The sequence below is a fragment of the Rhincodon typus genome, chromosome 8 (assembly GCF_021869965.1).
Source record: "Rhincodon typus isolate 14 chromosome 8, sRhiTyp1.1, whole genome shotgun sequence".
NCBI classification, from domain to species: domain Eukaryota; kingdom Metazoa; phylum Chordata; class Chondrichthyes; order Orectolobiformes; family Rhincodontidae; genus Rhincodon; species Rhincodon typus.
Window position 1 is genome coordinate 3377579 of NC_063339.1, and position 18611 is coordinate 3396189.

The window sequence follows — 18611 nt, forward strand, 5'->3', positions numbered from 1 at the left end:
GGGGTTAGTTGAATTGCCTGCTGTGGTTGGTAGGTGCTGTATTTTGTTGTCTCGCTGTGTGCTGCTGTATGGTGCACTGACTTAAAGCAGCGACACTGCCTCTGGCCTTGTTACCATGCTCAGCAGTGTTGCTGCTGTTCTCATTGGTCAGTCTGGGTTTCCAGCTGATTGGTGGAAGCCCGGTTGCTAAGGGACTGTTTATTGTTTAATGTTGGGTTTTTTGTTGGTGTGTAGGTGAAGGGGCAGACAGCTGTTACTGTCTAAACATCAGAGCATTCAACCCTTACCCAGAGAACAAATGCTCGAGGTTCCGTCAAAAAGGCCTCTCCTCGGTGTAAGGTGTCCACACCTGACCTTTAAATAACTCTTTCAGGCTAAGAGTAATCCATTGCCTTGTACTTTCTGAATTTACTCACACTTGGATCTAAATTGGGTGAATTCTAATCTGTTTGGACACATGGAAACTCTAACGGAACTCAGTACACTGAGAATGAGCTCATCAAGGACTCCTCGCCTTGGTCATACAGCCCGAAAGAATTCCACCTGCTGTGAAAACACAAAACATAGAGCCGTTTATTTCTAAATTAAATTCTAAGTGAAGAACTAAGATCTGTATTAGAACATAGAACGTAGAACATTACAGCGCAGTACAGGCCCTTCGGCCCTCGATGTTGCGCCGACCTGTGAAACCAATCTGAAGCCCATCTAACCTAAACTATTCCATTATCATCCATATGTTTATCCAATGACCATTTAAATGCCCTTAAAGTGGGCGAGTCTACTATTTTTGCAGGCAGGGCATTCCACGCCCTTACTACTCTCTGAGTAAAGAACCTACCTCTGACATCTGTCCTATATCTATCACCCCTCAATTTAAGGAAGGTAGCTCCTTGGGTCTGTTCATGTTCATTGAGATCGTGGCTGAGAGCTGCCTTAACCCTACTTCCCTGCCTTGGTAACATTGTATTTAATAACTGGAACAAAAACAAAAGTTGCTGAAAAAGCTCAGCAGGTCTGGCAGCATTTGTGAAGAAAAATCAGAGTTAAAGTTTCAGGTCCAGTGACCCTTCCTCAGAACTCAAGTTGGAAATGTGAGGCAACCAGTTTGCTCACAGCAAGATCCTACAAAACAGCAACAAAAACAAAGTTGCTGGAAAAGCTCAGCACGTCTGGCAGCATCTGTAAAGGAGAAAACGGAGTTAACGTTTCGGGTCCAGTGACCCTTCCTCAGAACTGATGGTGGCTGGGAAAACGTCAGTTTATATGCAGAAAATAGGGAGGTGGGTGGGGTAGGGAGTAAACGATAGGATAGAGCCCAAAGAGAGAGAAAGACAGTTGGACAGACAAAGGAGTTGCTAATGATCAGGCTGGGAGGGTGAATAGTTGTTAATGGGGACTGTTAGTGACTAACAACAGGGGGTGTGTAGTGACAGGCTATGTGGTAACAAGGCCTGGTGTGTAGGGTAGGGGGCTGGGACATGGGAGAGTTTAGACCCTAAAATTATTGAACTCAATATTAAGTCCGGAGGGCTGTAGGGTCCCCAAGTGGAAAATGAGGTGTTGTTCCTCCAGCTTGCGCTGGGCTTCGCTGGAACACTGTAGTAAGCCGGAGACAGAGACGTTGGCCAGGGAGCAGGGTGGTGCGTTGAAGTGGCAGGCAACAAGTAGTTCAGGGTCTTTTTTGCGAGCCGAACGTAGATGTTCTGCTACAAAACAGCAACATCATAATGACCGGATAATCTGTTTCGGGTATTAGTTGAGGAGACTGGAGACAATTCCGCTGCTTCTTTTTTAAATCATAACCGTGCAGCTTATGTTCCCATGTATGAGGATAGATTATCTCTTTAACACCTGATCTGAAAAATGCACCTCCAAAAGTACAGCACTCCCTTACTATTGTGTTGTATGTGACAGCTCGAATCATGTATTCAAGTCTCTGAAGTGTGACTTGAGCTGAAGATATTGCTTCCTGTGACCAATACTGAGTGAGTGGAGTTTGTGCAAATCTTTGACACTACAGTTGAGACCATTCCTTTAGCAGCTGTAGCTGCATCCCTCCTTTCCCCTCACCCATTAGCTCATACTTCTCCTCAGGTTCAAACATGCACCAAATCCTGATCACCTTTCAGCTCTTTGCTGACCCATTGTGACCCACCGCCCAACAAAATGTCAGTATTAAAAAATTCTTATCCTTGTTTCCAAATCCCTCTATGGCCTTGCCCTTCCCTACCAATGTAATCACTTCCAATCTGACACCTGGCTGTGCACATTCCTCCAGTTTTACCCTCTTGTGTGTTCCTGTTTTTACACGCTGCACCATTGACACTCATGCCTCGAACTGCTTCAGTTCAGAGCCCTGGAGTTTCCCCTTTAAATTCTTCACCTCCTCACCTGTCTTTCCTTCTTTAGGTAGTCTTTAAAGCCCTCGTCTTTGACAACAGTTTTATCATCTTTCTTGGTACCTCTTTGTCACTCAGCATCACCTTTGATTTGCTAACGTTCCCTTATTGCATTGGGGATGCTGTATACGTGCAAGTTGTTATTGTAGCTGAGTATGCTACTGATAGTCTGTCACTGAGACTTTGAGGTAGAACTCTTGTATAATTCAGGAGCTGAGGAGTGGTGGGTCGGGGGTGGGGAGGTGAACTGTAATTGATAAATGGTACAAGGCAATTGCTACCCACTGGTTTTTTTAAAAGACTGTCCAAGGACTGTGGTCAGTTTGAACCCTTGCCTATGCCCAACCCTGTATGCAGCCATTGTAAACTCTGTTAACCAGGAGTCTTTGCTCTTTCTGCGCTCTTTTTGTTAATCCTTTTTAGCTCGTGCCACCTCCCTGAGCCCTGCACAGCTGGTCTGGCGCAAAGTGCAGTTTTTACAGTCACTGCTTTCTGTCTGCAAGATGGAACATGCTGGTGCAGTTAACCATCACAACCTGTCAGGCTTTAGTGGAAACATTTTGAATAATTGAGGGGGAAAGGCTGCCAAGTTCCTCACTGTGAAGCACTCCGTACTAGTTATTTCCCAGTCACACCTTGTCAATGGCACAAACATCAGTGCCTGTAGGAAAGCTCAATATGGGAGCCAGGGGCATGGGGAATACATGGACACTCAGGAATGTTGGAACAGGGAACCATTATTACATTCCTCAAACAAAGGGGCAAATAGGTAGGAAGAGTTTGGGAGATCAGAGAGATGGGGCTGTGCTTGGGGAGTTGCTGTGAATGCAGGATCGGGGACAGGGTCCAGTTGGGGGCTAGAATCCCTGTCAAAATAATCTGGAGGGGAGCCATAGTTTAACAATCAGGTGGTTATTTCATTGAAAGGCACAGAGGGATTGACTCCACATAACCCTCATCACTCTGGAACTTAGATCTTGTTTAGTTGCAGTATTGGTCATTGGACTTTATCTGCTTCTTGCAATTTTTAACAATTTATCACTTACCTTCATATTAATTAAATGTCGCCAAGTGATGGGACACCAGGGTGCCCTCTGCACTCAATGTCTTCTCTTATGATTTACAATATGTAAGTTATTATTCAGAAGGCTGAAGTTTCATCTCTCTCTTTAGTTTTACCTCTCTCACTCTCAGTTTCTGTCTTTCTCTAAGTTGTAGACATGCTCACCGAGCCGGTGGGTTTGGTTGAAAGTGTTTCATCACCCTGCTAGGTAACATCGTCAGTGCATCTCCGGTGAAGTGTCAGTGTTCTGTCCCTCTTGTTATTTATATGCCTCGGTTTGCTGGGGTGGTTGGCATTAGTTTCAGTTCTGTTTCTCAGTGGTTTGTACACAGGGTCTAATTCAATGTGTTTGTTGATGGAGTTCCGGTTGGAATATCAGGCCTGCAGGAATTCCCTGGCATGTCTCTGTTTAGCTTGTGCAATTATCGATGTGTTATCCCAGTGGAATTCATGTCCCTCGTTGTCTGTGTGTAGTGAGACAAGTGAGAATTGGTCGTATCTCTTGGTGGCTCTTTAATATTCATTTATCGGTATAGTCAATTTTCTTCCGTTTGGCCTATGTAATGTTTCTCACAGTCTTTGCATGGTATTTTGTATATTACACCAGTTTTGCTGGTTTTGGGAATGGAATCCTTTACGTTCGTCAGTAGCTGTCACAGGGTGGTTGTTGGTTTGTGGGCTATCCTGATACCTCGGGGGCTGAGTGGTCTTGTGGTCATCTCTGAAATGTCCTCAATGTACAGTAGGGTGATCAGTGAGTCCGGTCGTGTTGTGTCTTTCTGTTGTGGTCTGTCTCGGAGGTTACGGTGTACAAACAACTGAGAAACAGAACCGGAAGTAATGCCAACCACCCCAGCAAACCGAGGCATATAAATAACAAGTGGGACAGAACACCGACACTTCATTGCAGATGCACTGATGATGTTACCTAGCAGGGTGACGAAACATTTGCAACCAAACCCATCAGCTCGGCAAGCATCTCTACAACCTCATCCACAACCCGAGCTATAAATCTTCTCAAACTTTGTCTTTCTGTCTCTCACTAACTGTTCGTATTTTCTGTCTCTCCCAGAGGATCTCCCTGTCATCTCATCCAGCCTTTCTCTCTTTCACACACACTCACCCTCTGTCTCTCACACACACACACACACACACTCTTGCTTTCTCTCTCTGTCTATCTCTCCCTGTCTCTGTCTCATCCCCTCTCGCTCTTTCTTTCCTCACCCTGTCCTTTCTGTCTCTCTCTCTCTCTCGCCCTCCCCATCTCTCTGTCCTCCTGTTTGTTTTTCTCTCTCTCTCTCTCACTGTCTGTCTTGCATTACCTGTCTCTGACTCTCACTATTTAATTGATGCTAATATATAACCAGTATTCTTCTAAAACTTCCTCCTACCTCCCTCCTAAGCTTAGGTACAAACTGTTCCTGCTCCCTGCAGTTCTGAATGTCTATCAAGCTGTATTCTAATTCAGTCATTCCAAAGACCAAAGACGTCTCTTCCTCCTACACTCTCAAACCTTTCAAACCTTTCAAACTTCAAGCTTCACAATACCTATTGCTCCTTGCAGAATTATCTCTGCTTCTCTTTTTTTTTGTAGCTTGTTGGTGTCCTTTGCTATGTGCCATATAAACACAGAGAGCCAGAGTGTCATGGTGAATGAGGAGGTAGCTCAGAGACCTGAAGGGCTTATCATTCATTGATTTTGAGCAGTTTTTGGATAGACTGTCTATATTTAAAATTGATAAGGCACCAGGACCGAATCCAAGGATGACGAGGGTGGTGAGAGTGGAAATTACAATGCCCTGGCAATAATCTTTCAGTCTTTCTTAGACTTGGGTCGGACCAGAGGACTAGAGAATTGCAAATGTTAATTCCAAATTCAAAAAGCTGTAAAGCTGAATGCAGCAACTAGAGACAAGTTTAACCTCAGCGGTGGAGAAGTTTCTATAAACGATAATTTGGTATAAACTTAATGGTCTACTGTGTTAACAAATAAAGCCAGCCTGATAACCAACTTGCTTGAATTTCTTGCTGATGTAACAGAGAAGGCTGATGATGGTAATGCATTTGGCGTCTACATGGACTTCTAAACGGCTTTTGATAAAACAGCCACACAACAGATCTGTGAGCAAAATTATAGGTCATGGAATCAAAGGGATAGTAGCAATGCGAATGGGAAATTGGCTCAGTGACCCAAATTGGAGAGTAGTAGACTGATTTATAGTGGAGTTGCCTTGGGGTCAGTGTTATGAACTCTTCCCTTCCCAAAATGCATATAAAGACTCGGACTTTTGAATGCAGGGCACAATTTCAAAATGTTCAAATGATACAAACTTGGAAGAATTGGGAACTATGAGGTGAACATTGTAGAGCTTTGAAATGACATAGACAGGCAGAGTGTGTGACAAGTGGCAGATTAAATTTAATGCAGAGAAGGATGAAGTGATATGTTTTAGTCGGAGGAACATGTAAAGTCAGTATAAAATAAAGACTACAATTCCAAAAGCAGATATGTGTATAAACCAATCATTGAAAGATGCAGCACAGGTTGAGAAACCAGTTAATAAAATATCCTGACCTTCATTATTGGGGGCTTAGAATTGAAGAGTAATGATATCCTGGTATAAAGGTAAAATTACATAACAGATGAGATGCTGCTGTCTCATGAGACAGAGATGACTGGTGGTGGTTTAACTTGAGTGTCACTCTGCCTCGGGTAAGGGGAGATATTGAGAATGAGAGTCCTTCATGATAACTTCAGCTGGGGTGGGAATTGAGCTCAGGCTGTTGGTGTCACTCTGTATTGCAAACCAGCTGTTCATCCAACTGAGCTAACCAACTCCCCGCCCAATTGATGTCATGATGTTATGATAAACCTGCATAAAATACTGGTTCAATTTCAAGTGGAATATTATGTCCAGCTCTGGGGGTTACACTTTGGGAAGTATGTGAAACTATTGAAAAGAGTGCAGAAAAGATTCAGGAGAATGATTCTAAGGATGAGGAACTTCAGTTTAGTGGATCGATTGGAGAAGCTGGGACTGTTTTCCTTGAAGAAGAGAAGGATCTGATAGAGGTGTTTGAACAGATCTAACAACTCAGGACTGGGCATCCATAACACGCTGTGGGCCATCAACAGCAGCAGAATTGTACTCCAGCACAATCTGTAACCTCATGGCCCAGCATATCCCCCACTCAACCGTTACTGTCAAGCCAGGGGATCAACCCTGGTTCAATGGAGAGTGCAGGAGGGCACGCCAGGAGCAGCACCAAGGAGATGTCAACCTGGTGAAGCTACCAAACAGGTCTACTTGTGTGCCAAAGAGCATAAGCAGCAAAAGATAGACAGAGCTAAGCAATCCCGCAACCAACGGATGAGATCTAAGCTCTGCAGTCCTGCCACATCCAGTCGTGAATGGTGGTGGACAATTAAACAACTCACTGGAGGAAGAGGTCCACAAATATCCCCGTTCTGCTGAAGTCTGAAAGTCCAGTAACAAAGGCAGCTGGTCATGTTTATTAGGTGATATGAGCGAGTCTTGTGGAAATGAGATTCTCATCAAGCGACATTTTTGAAGGCGCTGAATGCTGCAAAGGCTATGGGCCTTGACAACATTCCAGCAATAGTACTGAAGACATGTGCTCCAGAACTTGCTGCTCCCCTAGCCAAGCTGTACCAGTACAGTTACAACACTGGGATCTACCTGACAATGTGGAAAATTGCCCAGGTCTGTCCTATACACAAAAAGCAGGACAAATCCAACCCAGCTAATTACCGGCCCATCAGTCTCCTCTCGACCATCAGTAAAGTGATGGAAGGTGTCACTAACAGCGCTATCAAACAGCACCTGCTCAGCAATAACCTGCTCAGTGATGCCCAGTTTGGGTTCCGCCAGGGCCACTCAGCTCCTGACCCCATTACAGCCTTGGTTCAAACATGGACAAAAGAGCTGAATTCCAGAGGTGAGGGGAGAGTGACAGCCCTTGATATCAAGGCTGCATTCGACCGAGTGTGGCATCAAGGAGCCTGAACAAAACTGGAATCAAGGGGTATCGGGGGCAAACTCTCCGGTGGTCAGAATCATACCATGGATGATAATGGAATAGTTTAGGTTAGATGGGCTTCAGATTGGTTTCACAGGTCGGTGCAACATCGAGGGCCGAAGGGCCTGTACTGCGCTGTAATGTTCTATGTTCTATGTTCTAAATACGTGGTCGCAGCAGTCAGTCATCTCAGTTTCAGGACATCTCTGTAGGATTCCTTGTGGTGGTATTCTAGACTCGACCATCTTCAAATGACCTTCTTCATCGTAAGGTCAGAACTGGGGATGTTTGCTGATGATTGCACAATGTTCAGTGCCATTCGCGACTCCTCACATATTGACGCAGTCTGTGTCTAAGTTTGGGCTGACAAGTGGTAAATAAATCTTGTGCCACATAAGTTCTAGGCAATGACCATCTCCATCAGGAGAGAATTAAACCATTGCTCCTTCACATTCAAGTGTGTTACTATCGCTGAATCCTGCATTATCGGCACCCATTGACCAGAAACTGAACTGGACTAGACATGTAAGTACTGTGGCAGAAGAGTAAATCAGAGACTAGGAATGCCACGGCAAGTAACTCACCTCCTGACTCCCCAAAGCCTGTCCACCATCTACAAGGCACAAGTCAGGAGTGTGAAGGAATACTCCCCACTTGCCTGGATGGGTGCAGTTCCAACAACATTCAAGAAGCTTAACATCATCCGCAGACCTCCATTCCCTCCACCACCATGTTCATTGGAACAGTGTGTACAATCCACAAGATGCACTGCAAAAATTCACCAAAGATGCTTAAACAGCACCTTCCAAACTCTCAATCACTTCCATCTAGAAGCACAGGGCAGCAGATAATGGAAACACCGTCCCCTGCAAGTTCCTCTCCAAGCCACCCACCACCCTGACTTGGAAACATATCACTGTTCTTTTTTTATCACTGTTGCTGGTTCAAAATCCTGGAATTCCCTCCCTCGGGGCTTTGCGGGTCTACCTGCAGCACATGGACTGCAGGGGTTCAAGAAGGCAGGTCACCATCACCTTGTCAAGGGCAACTAGGGATGGGCAATAATTGCTGGCCCAACCAGAGACACACACATCCCATGAATAATTAGCAAAATGATCATGAGTGAGTCTGGACAGAGTAGATACAGAAACTGTTCCCTTTGGCAGAAGCATTGAAAACCAGAGGAAACTGATGTCAAGTGATTGGCAAAAGAACCGAAGGCCACTTGAGGAAGATGTTCCCACAGCGAGTGGCTGAGTTCTTGAATGTGATGGAGGCAGGTTCAGTCAATAGATTTGAGAGGAAATTGAATTTTCATCCAAAACCACAGAGTTATGGGAAGAAGGTGGAGAAGTGGTACTAGTTGGTTTGTTCCTTCAGAGAGCTCACACAGGCACAATGGGCCAAGTGGTCTCCTTTGTGCTGTTACCACTCTGCAGTTCTGTGAATATGGAAAAAGACCAAGATCCATCTGATTCACCTTTCACCCTGTTGCTAATTATATGATACAGTAGCAGCTTCATTCACTAATTACAGTCATTAATCTGTATTAATGAATCTATAACAGGAGTTGACATGAGTCAAGGAAACTGCTAAAGAGTAGGAATTAATGGGTCCTTTTCAAATTAGCAGGCAGTACCTAGTGAGGTGCCACAGGGATCAGTGCTGGGACCCCAGCTATTCACAATATATATTAATGATTTGGATGAGGGAACAAAATGTAACATCTCAGAGTCTGCGGATGATACCAAGTTGGGTGGGAGGGTGAACTGTGACGAGGATGCAGAGGTCCTTCAGCATGATCTAGACAGGTTGGGTGAGAGGGCAAATCAATGGAGATGCAGGATAATTTAGATAAATGTGAGGTTATTCACTTTGGAAGGGAAAACAAGGCAGCAGATTATTACCTGAATGGCTGTAAATTGGGAGAGGGGGAGTGTGCAGTGGGACCTGGGTGTCCTTGTGCACCAGTTGCTGAAGGTAAGCATGCAGGTGCAGCAGACAGTAAAGAAGGTAAATGGTATGTGGCCTTCATTGTGAGAGGTTTCGAGTACAGGAGCAGGGATGTGTTGTTGCAGTTATACAGGGCCTTGGTGAGACCACACCTGGAATATTGTGTGTAAGTTTGGTCTCCTTTTCTGAGGAAGGATACTCCTGTTCTTGAGGGAGTGCAGCAAAGGTTTACCAGGCTGATTCCGGGGATGGCGGGTCTGATGTATGAGGAGAGATTGACAAGGTTGGGATTGTTTTTGCTGGAGTTCAGACAAATGAGGGGGGATCTCATAGAGACTTATAAAATTCTAACAGGACTGGACAGGGTAGATGCAGGGAGGATGTTCCTGATGGTGGGTGTGTCCAGAACCAGGGGTCACAGTCTGAGGATTTGGGGTAGACCATTTAGGATGGACATGAGGAGACATTTCTTCACCCAAAGAGTGGTGAGCCTGTGGAATTCATTACCACAGGAAGTAGTTGATGCTAAAACACTGAATGTATTCAAGAGGCGACTAGATATAACAGTTGGGGCAAATGGAATCAAAGGTTATGAGGAGAAAGTAGGATTAAGCTATTGAATTGGATGATCAGCCATGATCATGTAGAATGGCCTCCTCATGTTCCTATTTTCTATGTTTCTTTGTAGGAGAGAGGGGAGTTTTTGAACTGTGGATCGAAAGTCATCTGCTCCTCACAAGTGACCTCCATTCACCATTCCTAATGCCTCAAATAAGCCCTTCAGCTCCCTTCCCTGTATTAAGAGATGTTGATTACGAGCAATCAGGGAGGTGATAGCCTAGTGGTATTATTGCTGGACTATTAATCCAGAGACCCAGGTAATGTTCTGGGGACCCTGGTTTGAAACCTGCAACAGCAGATAGTGGAATTTGAATTCAATAAAAAATCTGGAATTAGAAGACCATGAATCATTGTCTATTGTCAGAAAAAACCCATCTGGTTCACTAATGTCCTTTAAGGAAGGAAACTGCCATCCTTACCTGGTCTGGCCTACATGTGACTCCAGACCCACAGCAATGTGGTTGATTCTCAGGCAATTGGAGATGGGCAATAAATGTTGGCATAGCCAGTGACATGCACATTCCATGCGTGAATTAAAAAGAAACTTTCAGAACTGGAGCTGTTGCTGAGAAGTATTGAGTCCAGCTCCTGGCTATTTTAGTATGAGATGGTTTCGTTAGTTTAGGCTCTGTGATTTATAGTCAGCATGGGTGTACCTGCAACTGTTCCCAAAATATATATTAAGTAAAATTATATTTTACCTGTGCTCCCTATACAACAGCAACAAAAACCTGCATTTATATAGAACTTCTGAAGTCAGTTACATCTCTAATCTGTTTTGTTTCACACTCTATAATGTAGCGGATGTAAAATTACAGTGACTCGTTAATGGGTGGTTACTGGAACTTTGACACATCTCTGGCTTTACCCATTCTCTCACTGTCTGATTTTACTCTTATTTTGTCTATTCTTTTCCAATTCTATCATGACCTCAGCTGATGATGTTACTGTGGAAGTCAGATCCAGAATAATCCTGGATTAATAGATCACATGGCTACGGTTTTGTTTAGCTGGTTGGTCACTGGGTCATAGTCACATGAGGCTGTAGATTTTCTTTAATGACAGAACCTAAGTTTATCAAAAACAACGTCACCATAGCCTTACCAGACCAGTCACCAGCTATCCATGACAGATGCTGTCTCACTAGAGAGAGACAACTGGGTGATGCTTTAATCAGAGAAGCACCGTGCCTCAGGTGAAGAGAGAGGTTGAGGCAGAGAGACCATCCTGGTAGTCTGCGCTGGTTCAGGAATTGAATTCTCACTGTTGGCATCACTCTGTATCGCAAACCAGCTAACTGACTCCCTCGAAGGGACAAAAAAAAAACCAAGGTACCGAAATGTAAAATGCCATTAGCAGGATCTAAAATTCAGAGGAAGGCAAAATTTCAACCTCTTTCCCAATGCTACCCATTACAGAGATTCAAGTCCAGAGAAATTACACCCTAATTTCAACACTTCAGGGTTCCACTAAACTTTCCAAAGCTGAACTTCCAATGTGAATTTTTTCCGAAATCTGGTAGCATAAACTTTCTCAAATCTCCTGGTTTGGAATTTTCACAAACTAAACCCTACTGCTGAGATAACTAGCTCCTGAACTACCCGAAACAACTTCTAGGAAAGAAACTAAACTTGCTTTAAAACATACAATGCTGGTGCCATCTGAACTAAACCTTACATGTTTGTGTGTGGTAAACCCAACAGTGTAATTATATAAAAGGATAAGGGGAGTTGGTGGCAGATTGGTAGTGACACTGTGCTGGTAATATAGAACCCCAGGTACTGGATACACTGCGGCAGATGGTGAAATCTTAATTCAGTAAAAATATGGAATAAAAAATCTTGCTGAATGATGACCATGTGACCACTGCCAATTGCTGTGAAACCAACTTGGTTCACTAATGGAATCTGCCATCCTTACCTGGTCTGGCCTACATGTGACTCCAGACCCACAGCAATGTGGTTGACTCTTAACTGTCCTCTGGGCAGTAGAGATAGACTATCCAGCCATGTCCAAATCCCTTGAACAGTTTTCTTTTCTAAAAAAAAAAACGAATTGCTATAGGGGGAGGCTGAATAGGCTGGGATTATCTTCCCTGGAGCATCACAGCCTGCAGGGTGACCATGTAGAGGTTGCTAAATTCATGAGGGGCCTGGATAGAGTGAATAGCCAAGGTCTTTGCTCCAGGGTAGGGGAGTCCAAAACCAGAGGGCGTAGGTTTAAGTTGAGAGGAGAAAGATTTAAAAAGGACCTCTGGGGCAACTTTTTCACTCAGAACATGGTGTGTATGTTACGAGCCGCTAGAGGAAGTGGTGGAGGCTGGTATAATTACAATTATAATTAAAAGGCATCTGGATGGATATACGAATAGGAAGGTTTTAGAGGGATATGGGCCAAATGCTGGCAAATGGGACTAGATTTTGTGGTTGGTTGGCTTGCCGAGCTGGTTCGCTGTTGAGCAGACGTTTCGTTACCCTGCTGGGTAACATCATCAGTGCAGCCTCCGATGAAGCGCCGTTGTGTTTTCCCGCCTGGTTTTTAAACTCTGGAGTCCGTTGAGCTGGATTTACCTCACTTCCGGTTTTCCTTTGCAATGGAGTGTATATGGGGTCGAGTTCTATATGTTTGTTGACGGCTTTCTTCATGGAGTATCAGGCTTCTAGGAATTCCTGTGCCTATCTCTGCTTTGCTTTTCCCAGGATCTTGGTGTTGTCCCAATTGAATTGGTGGTTCTCCTTCTCCATGTGGATAGAAATGAGTGAGTATTGGTTGTGTCTTTTTGTAGCCAAGTGGTGTTAGTGTACCCTTGTTGTTAATTTCCTTCCTGTTTTTCTGATGTAGTGTTTGTTACAGTCTCTGCAGGGAATCTTATAGATGACATTGGTCCTGTCCATAGTGGGAAGTGGGACTAGATTTATATAGGATATCTGGTTGGCATGGACAAGTTGGACCAAAGGGTCAGTTTCCGTGATGTATATCTCTGTGTCTTTCCCTTAACACTACAGGGATCTGCAGTCACCTGTCGCCTGAGATTTCATCACTCCTGGAAGAACTGTCTGACTTTTTTGAAGAGAAAGTCCTTCCCAGAAGTAACTAACACCCATCTCCCTCTATATTTTAAAATCCAACTTCCAAAAGTTATATTTATATATGAATGCTGTATCTTTCCTCACACTAACCTTCGACTGAATTTTCTTGATCCCGTGGTGAGGTGTGTTTAGGCTTGTAGCAGATTCGTAGATGAAGGTGTCGGGTCAGTGTGCAGCCTATTCCTGGTGATCTCGCTGGAGATGAATCAGCAATAGCAGTAAGATCTGACCTTGTAACAGTAGTTAGTTCAATAATCACCACCGAACAAAGGATTAGGGAGCACTCTCCTATAACTAGGAGTCACCTTTCAGGACCGAAATAGAATTTTTGTCTCGGAGGGTTGTGTGACTTTGGAATTCTCGGTCTCAGATGGTGAAGGAAGTGGGTTGTTAAATTCTTTGAGACAGAAGTGGAGCTCTGAAGAAGTGTCACTGGACTTGAAACATTAATTCTGTTTTTCTCTCCACAGACACTGCCAGACCACCTGAGTTTATCCAGCAATTTGTTTCTGTTTCAGGTTTCCAGCTACCACAGTTCTTTATTTTGTGGTTTTTCCTTTTTGTCAATTTTATTGAAGATAATTTGTGTAAAAGTTCAGATCAGCCTTATGGTTAGTCTTCATTCTGATCCTTTTGCTGTTTGCAACCATGTGAAACCAGTCACATGAGTTATTTCTCTCGAGGTATTTCTTGGTGAGGTATCTCGAGTACCTCTTGGAGAATGGAACCCCGGCAGTAACAATGATATTATTCTTGTTCCTCTCGATGGTTACCACATTGCCCAAGTTCTGAGCTTTACCATTCACTTTGATGTGTTCCTGCACAAACTGCTCAAAATTGGAGGTGTCCATGGTTGTATGTAGTCCAAGATGAAGTTCAGCACTGGCCTCTTCTCTTGCCTGCTGTCAGAAGCTCCTTTGCAGGAGCCATGTCCGCACAAGATAGCGGAGTGGATACATTGTGGATAGGTTCTTGCTGGGGACACAAACAAGGGCTATCTAGCGTAGATGGGAGTGTGGAATGGAAACACAAAAGATCAGCAGTGATCTTCGAAGTGACTCCACAAAGCTTAGTATCCATCACCAAGTCACCCTTTATTTACACATGAACTTGATTTTAGAACTGCCTCATTCAGAGCCAGGTGCCAGAGCCTGACACTGTCCTTTTTATCTGTCAGCCAGGGCTCCCTGATTGGACCAGATTAACAGCCCCCATCAGGCAACTCATATTTTATCAGCAAGAATAAAGCATTTATCGAACAAGTAGTGCATGAGCTAAATGACACGAGACAAAATGAATGGCTTGGAAGATTTCATTACAGATATTGCAAATGCGATTTGGGAAAAAACTTTTTCACTCAGCAGGTGGTGGGAATCTGGACTGGACTGTCTAGGAAGGTAGTGGAGGCTGGATACCTTACAATCCAAATATAATTACATTCAAGGATTTGGGACAAGTGCAGGAAATTGGGATTAGCACACCTTTAGTGGTAGTTATATTGATGCAGATGCGACTCACCGTATGAATCTATGCTGTAAAGATTCCGTTCAATGAGTCAGTTCAATATTTCATCTTGCCAATTTTCTCTATCCTTGTGCCTCAATCTCTCCCTCTCTGTCTTTCTTATTCTCTCTCACTTCCTACTTTTCTGCATCCCTCTGTCTCATGTTTTTAGGTCAAACTCTGTTTATCTCCCTCTGTCTCTGCATCTGACTCTTTTTTTCTGTCTCTCTGACTGTCTCTCTCTGAATCTCTCTCTCTCTGACTCTCTTTCTCTCTCTCTGACTCTCTGTCTGACTCTGTCTGACTCTTTGTCTCTCTCTGAGCCTCTCTCTCTGAATCTCTCTCTCTGACTGTCTCTGTTTCCCTGTATCCTCTCACTGTCACTGTCTTTCCTTGGCTTTTTGTTTCTGTCTATCTGCTTTGTTTCCCACAGTCTGTGTCTATCTCTCCCTTTGTCTATCTCATCTCTCCTGTTGTCTGTCCTTCCTGATTCTGTCACTCACTGTCATCTCTTTTTTTTCTGTCTGTCCACCTCCTGCAGTCTGCTTACCCCTCTTCTCCTGGTCTGTTTTTCTCTCTTGTCACTGTCTGTCTGTCACTCTCGCTGTCTATCTCACTCTGCCTGTTTCTCTCTCCCCACTCTGTCTGTCTCTGTCTCTCTCTATCTATCCAGTGCCTGTTATTCTGTCTTAGTGACTCTCTCTATCTCTTTTGTTCTGTTTCTTGCTCTCTGATTAGCAACTTTCTCATTTCTGTGTCCAGTGTGAACCGGTCATGTGCATTTACTCTGTGTGAGTGAGCAGCGCGGCCTGACGTGTACTGTTTCTCTCTCAGGTCCGGTGTTGGAGTGACAGGATCAAAACACACCATGTTTTACGTGGAAGTATCAGACGATCTGCATGTAGGATCGGGTGGAGGGCAGGCAGAGGAGGGAGAGCTAATCGAAGTGGTTCATGTGCCCCTGAAAGACTGGCAAGCATTTGTATTTGACGAGTGCATCCCCAAAACAGTGGGTGTGAGTTTTGCTTTCATGTGGTTTCACAACAGCATTGTACCTCGGCTGCAGGCCTCCAAGTGCCTGGTGTCAACCTCTTGCTGAGGAATCTGAGTCTCTCTCGATAAGCTTCAACACTGCAGCTGAACAGTCAGTGCAAACCAGGTCAGAATCGGTATCAGAACCCGTGCCAAACACAACCAGTTTCAGAGACAACAAGGTGCAGAGCTGGATGAACACAGCAGGCCAAGCAGCATCATAGGAGCAGGAAGTTTCAGGGCTGTCTCAAATTTAAACACACAGATCCACTTTCAGGCATTTTTAAAGTTATTCATCTTCACTTTTGATTGACTTTGTTCTCCAAAGGAACATGGAAACAGGAGTCGGCCATTCAACCCATCAAGCTTCTCCCACCATTCAATATAATTGCTGATCGAACATTTCAATGCCTTTTACTCACCCCATTCCCATCTCCCTGCACCCCACTGGGAATCAAAAATCTATCAGTCTCTGCCTTAAACACACTCAAAAATGGAGCTGCTACAGCCCTGTGTGGTAGAGAATTCCTAAGGTTCACAAGCCTCTCAAAAAAAATTCTCCTCATCTCAGACCTAAGTCACATCTGCCTTATTTGTAAGACAGTATGTACAGCAGATGTTGGAAGCCAGAGTCTAAACGTGTGAGGCTGGAAAAGCACAGCAGGTCAGACAGTATCCGAGGACAAAGGGTTTCAGCCCGAAATATTGACTTTCATGCTCCTTGGATGCTATCCAACCTGCTGTGCTTTTCCAGCCTCACACCTTATTTTTAAATTGTGCCCCTGGGTCCAGACTCCCCACCCAGGGGAACCATCTTACCTGCATCAAATCCTGTCTGTCCCGTTAAGTATTTTGTAAGTTTCAGTAAAACCACTTCTCATTCTGTGAAACCGTAGAGAATACTTTGTCCATCCCAGGAACAAGTCTGGTGAACCTTTGTTGCACTCCCTCGTTTGGCCATAATATCTTTCCTGAGATAAGGAGACCAGAACTTCACACAGTGCTCCAGGTGTGGTCTCACCAAGCTCCTGTAAAATTACATGTTCTTTATGACGTCGCCGAGGAGGTTGTGATTCTGTTACAGGGGCCGGGTTATTTCTAATCATTCGTGGGATGTGAGTGCTGTTGACAAAGTCATCCTTAATCATCCAATTTAAAATACAGCAGGAGGTTTCTTTCCAGCATCCCAAGCCAACAGACCAAGGTAGTAACAGATTATCTGGTTATTAAACATTACTGTTTGTAGGAGCTTGCTTTCCACAACATGGCTGTTTTGATTCCTACTCTCCAACAATGGCTACGCTTCAGAAGTGCCCTGTTGGGTGTAGACTATAGTAACATGATGTTCTATAGTGTTAGTTACCCCATCTCCTGGGGTTTATGTAGGTTCCAGTCTTTATATTTTTGTGTTTATGTTTTCATGGGATGTGGGCATTTCTGGCACAAAACTAGACAGTTATGAGTCATCCACATTGCTGTAGATCATTCACGCAGGGGCATTGCTGGCTGGGCCAGCGTTTGTTCACCATCCCTAATAGCCCCTTGAGAAGGTGATGGTGAGCTGCACTGTGTAAACCAGAACAGGTTCCTTCCCTTGGCAGGATTTGGGGGGGGGGGGGGGGGGGGGGGCAGGGCGTTTCATTAGTGAATCAGGTGGGTTTTTACAACAAATATTTTTGGTGACCGTTACTGAGACTGGTCTATGTCAGGTTTACTTGGATTTCAACTTCACCCACTCGGCTGGTGAGATTTGGTGCCATGTCCCTGCTGCATTAATAATCCAGTGAAAATCCCACTTTGCCACCTCCTCCCCCTCAGATTGCCGAGCTGTTGGGTTGAGCCCAGGCCACAGCTGAAAGAATAAGGGACAGTCAGGCTTCAGGGCACCGTGTACCTGGTTAATGCTTCATGTTGGGATGCACTCCGATATTAAAGGATAAGACTGACCTATACCCAGGGAGGGGCACACAGCAGTTTTGCAGTGTCTGTTCTCTCAGTTAAAGGGGAAGATTGTTAGTTAAACCACACAGCTGAAACCTGTAAGACTGCTCAATGGGAGCTCTAGACCCCTGACCTCAATTAGCAGTTGGTTTTTCACCTTGGTTCAAACAAGGTTTGAGAATTCCTAATTCACCTTTCTTTCCATGAACAAGATACCTCGACACACAGCAGCCTTCTGCATGATGAACAGACTGATGAACGAGGAACAGGAGGAGGCCATTCAATATGACCATGACTGATCTGATTGTAATCGAAAACCCATGTTGCAGCCTACTTTGTTTATCTTTTGACTTTTGTTAGTTAAGAATCTAAAAAATATTCCTCCTTGTTTTCAGACATAAATTATTTTTAAACTGTACCCTCTGGCTGTAGTCTCTCCCCTCCAAAAGGGAAACATCCTTGCACTATCTGCCCTGCCAGGATTTTGGATGTCTCAGTCTGGTGACCCATCATCTTTCCAAACTCCAGTGGATACAGGTCCAGTCAGTGCAACCTTTCCCCATCAGGTAACACTCTTCCAATAACCCACCTCCTTCCTCCCCTCCCTCGTGTCCATCAGTTGTTAGGAACATGTTGATCCAAGACACATCGCTGCAGACTTCTCTTTGTTTGGAGGGACCTGGTCTGTGTCATATTGATCAGCTCAAATGAAATTCAATGTGAAAAGACTCCGATTAAAAGAGTGATGTGTTCACTTAAGGTGTTTTGTTATCTTGTTCCAGCTTCTTTGCTTTATCATTGAAATGCTTATAATTGCACTTAAATCGAGCCTTTACTGTTGTAAAATATCTCTGGATGCAACAGGAGTGATTACCATACAAAACCCTGACAAGCAGCCCTGAAAGGAGAAATTAGGACAAGCTGTTCAAAGAGTTTGTTAAAAAGAATGTCTCAGAAAAAGTAAAGGAG

The 18611-nt window shown here is 44.3% G+C and overlaps 1 protein-coding gene and 1 pseudogene across 4 annotated transcripts in view; one reads left to right on the forward strand and one right to left on the reverse strand.

The window, feature by feature from the left end:
- The window catches only part of nudt14 (nudix (nucleoside diphosphate linked moiety X)-type motif 14), a 53554-nt gene extending 35153 nt beyond the window's left edge, over positions 1-18401 (forward strand). For all 4 annotated transcript variants that reach the window (XM_048600381.1, XM_048600382.1, XM_048600383.1 and 1 more), the window contains one exon: positions 15504-18401. In XM_048600381.1, coding sequence (XP_048456338.1) covers positions 15504-15768 — 265 coding nt within the window. In that variant the 3' untranslated portion in view covers positions 15769-18401. The remainder of the gene's footprint in view (positions 1-15503) is intronic.
- LOC125483634 lies at positions 13736-14096 on the reverse strand (annotated as a pseudogene).
- Positions 18402-18611: the final 210 nt, after the last annotated feature.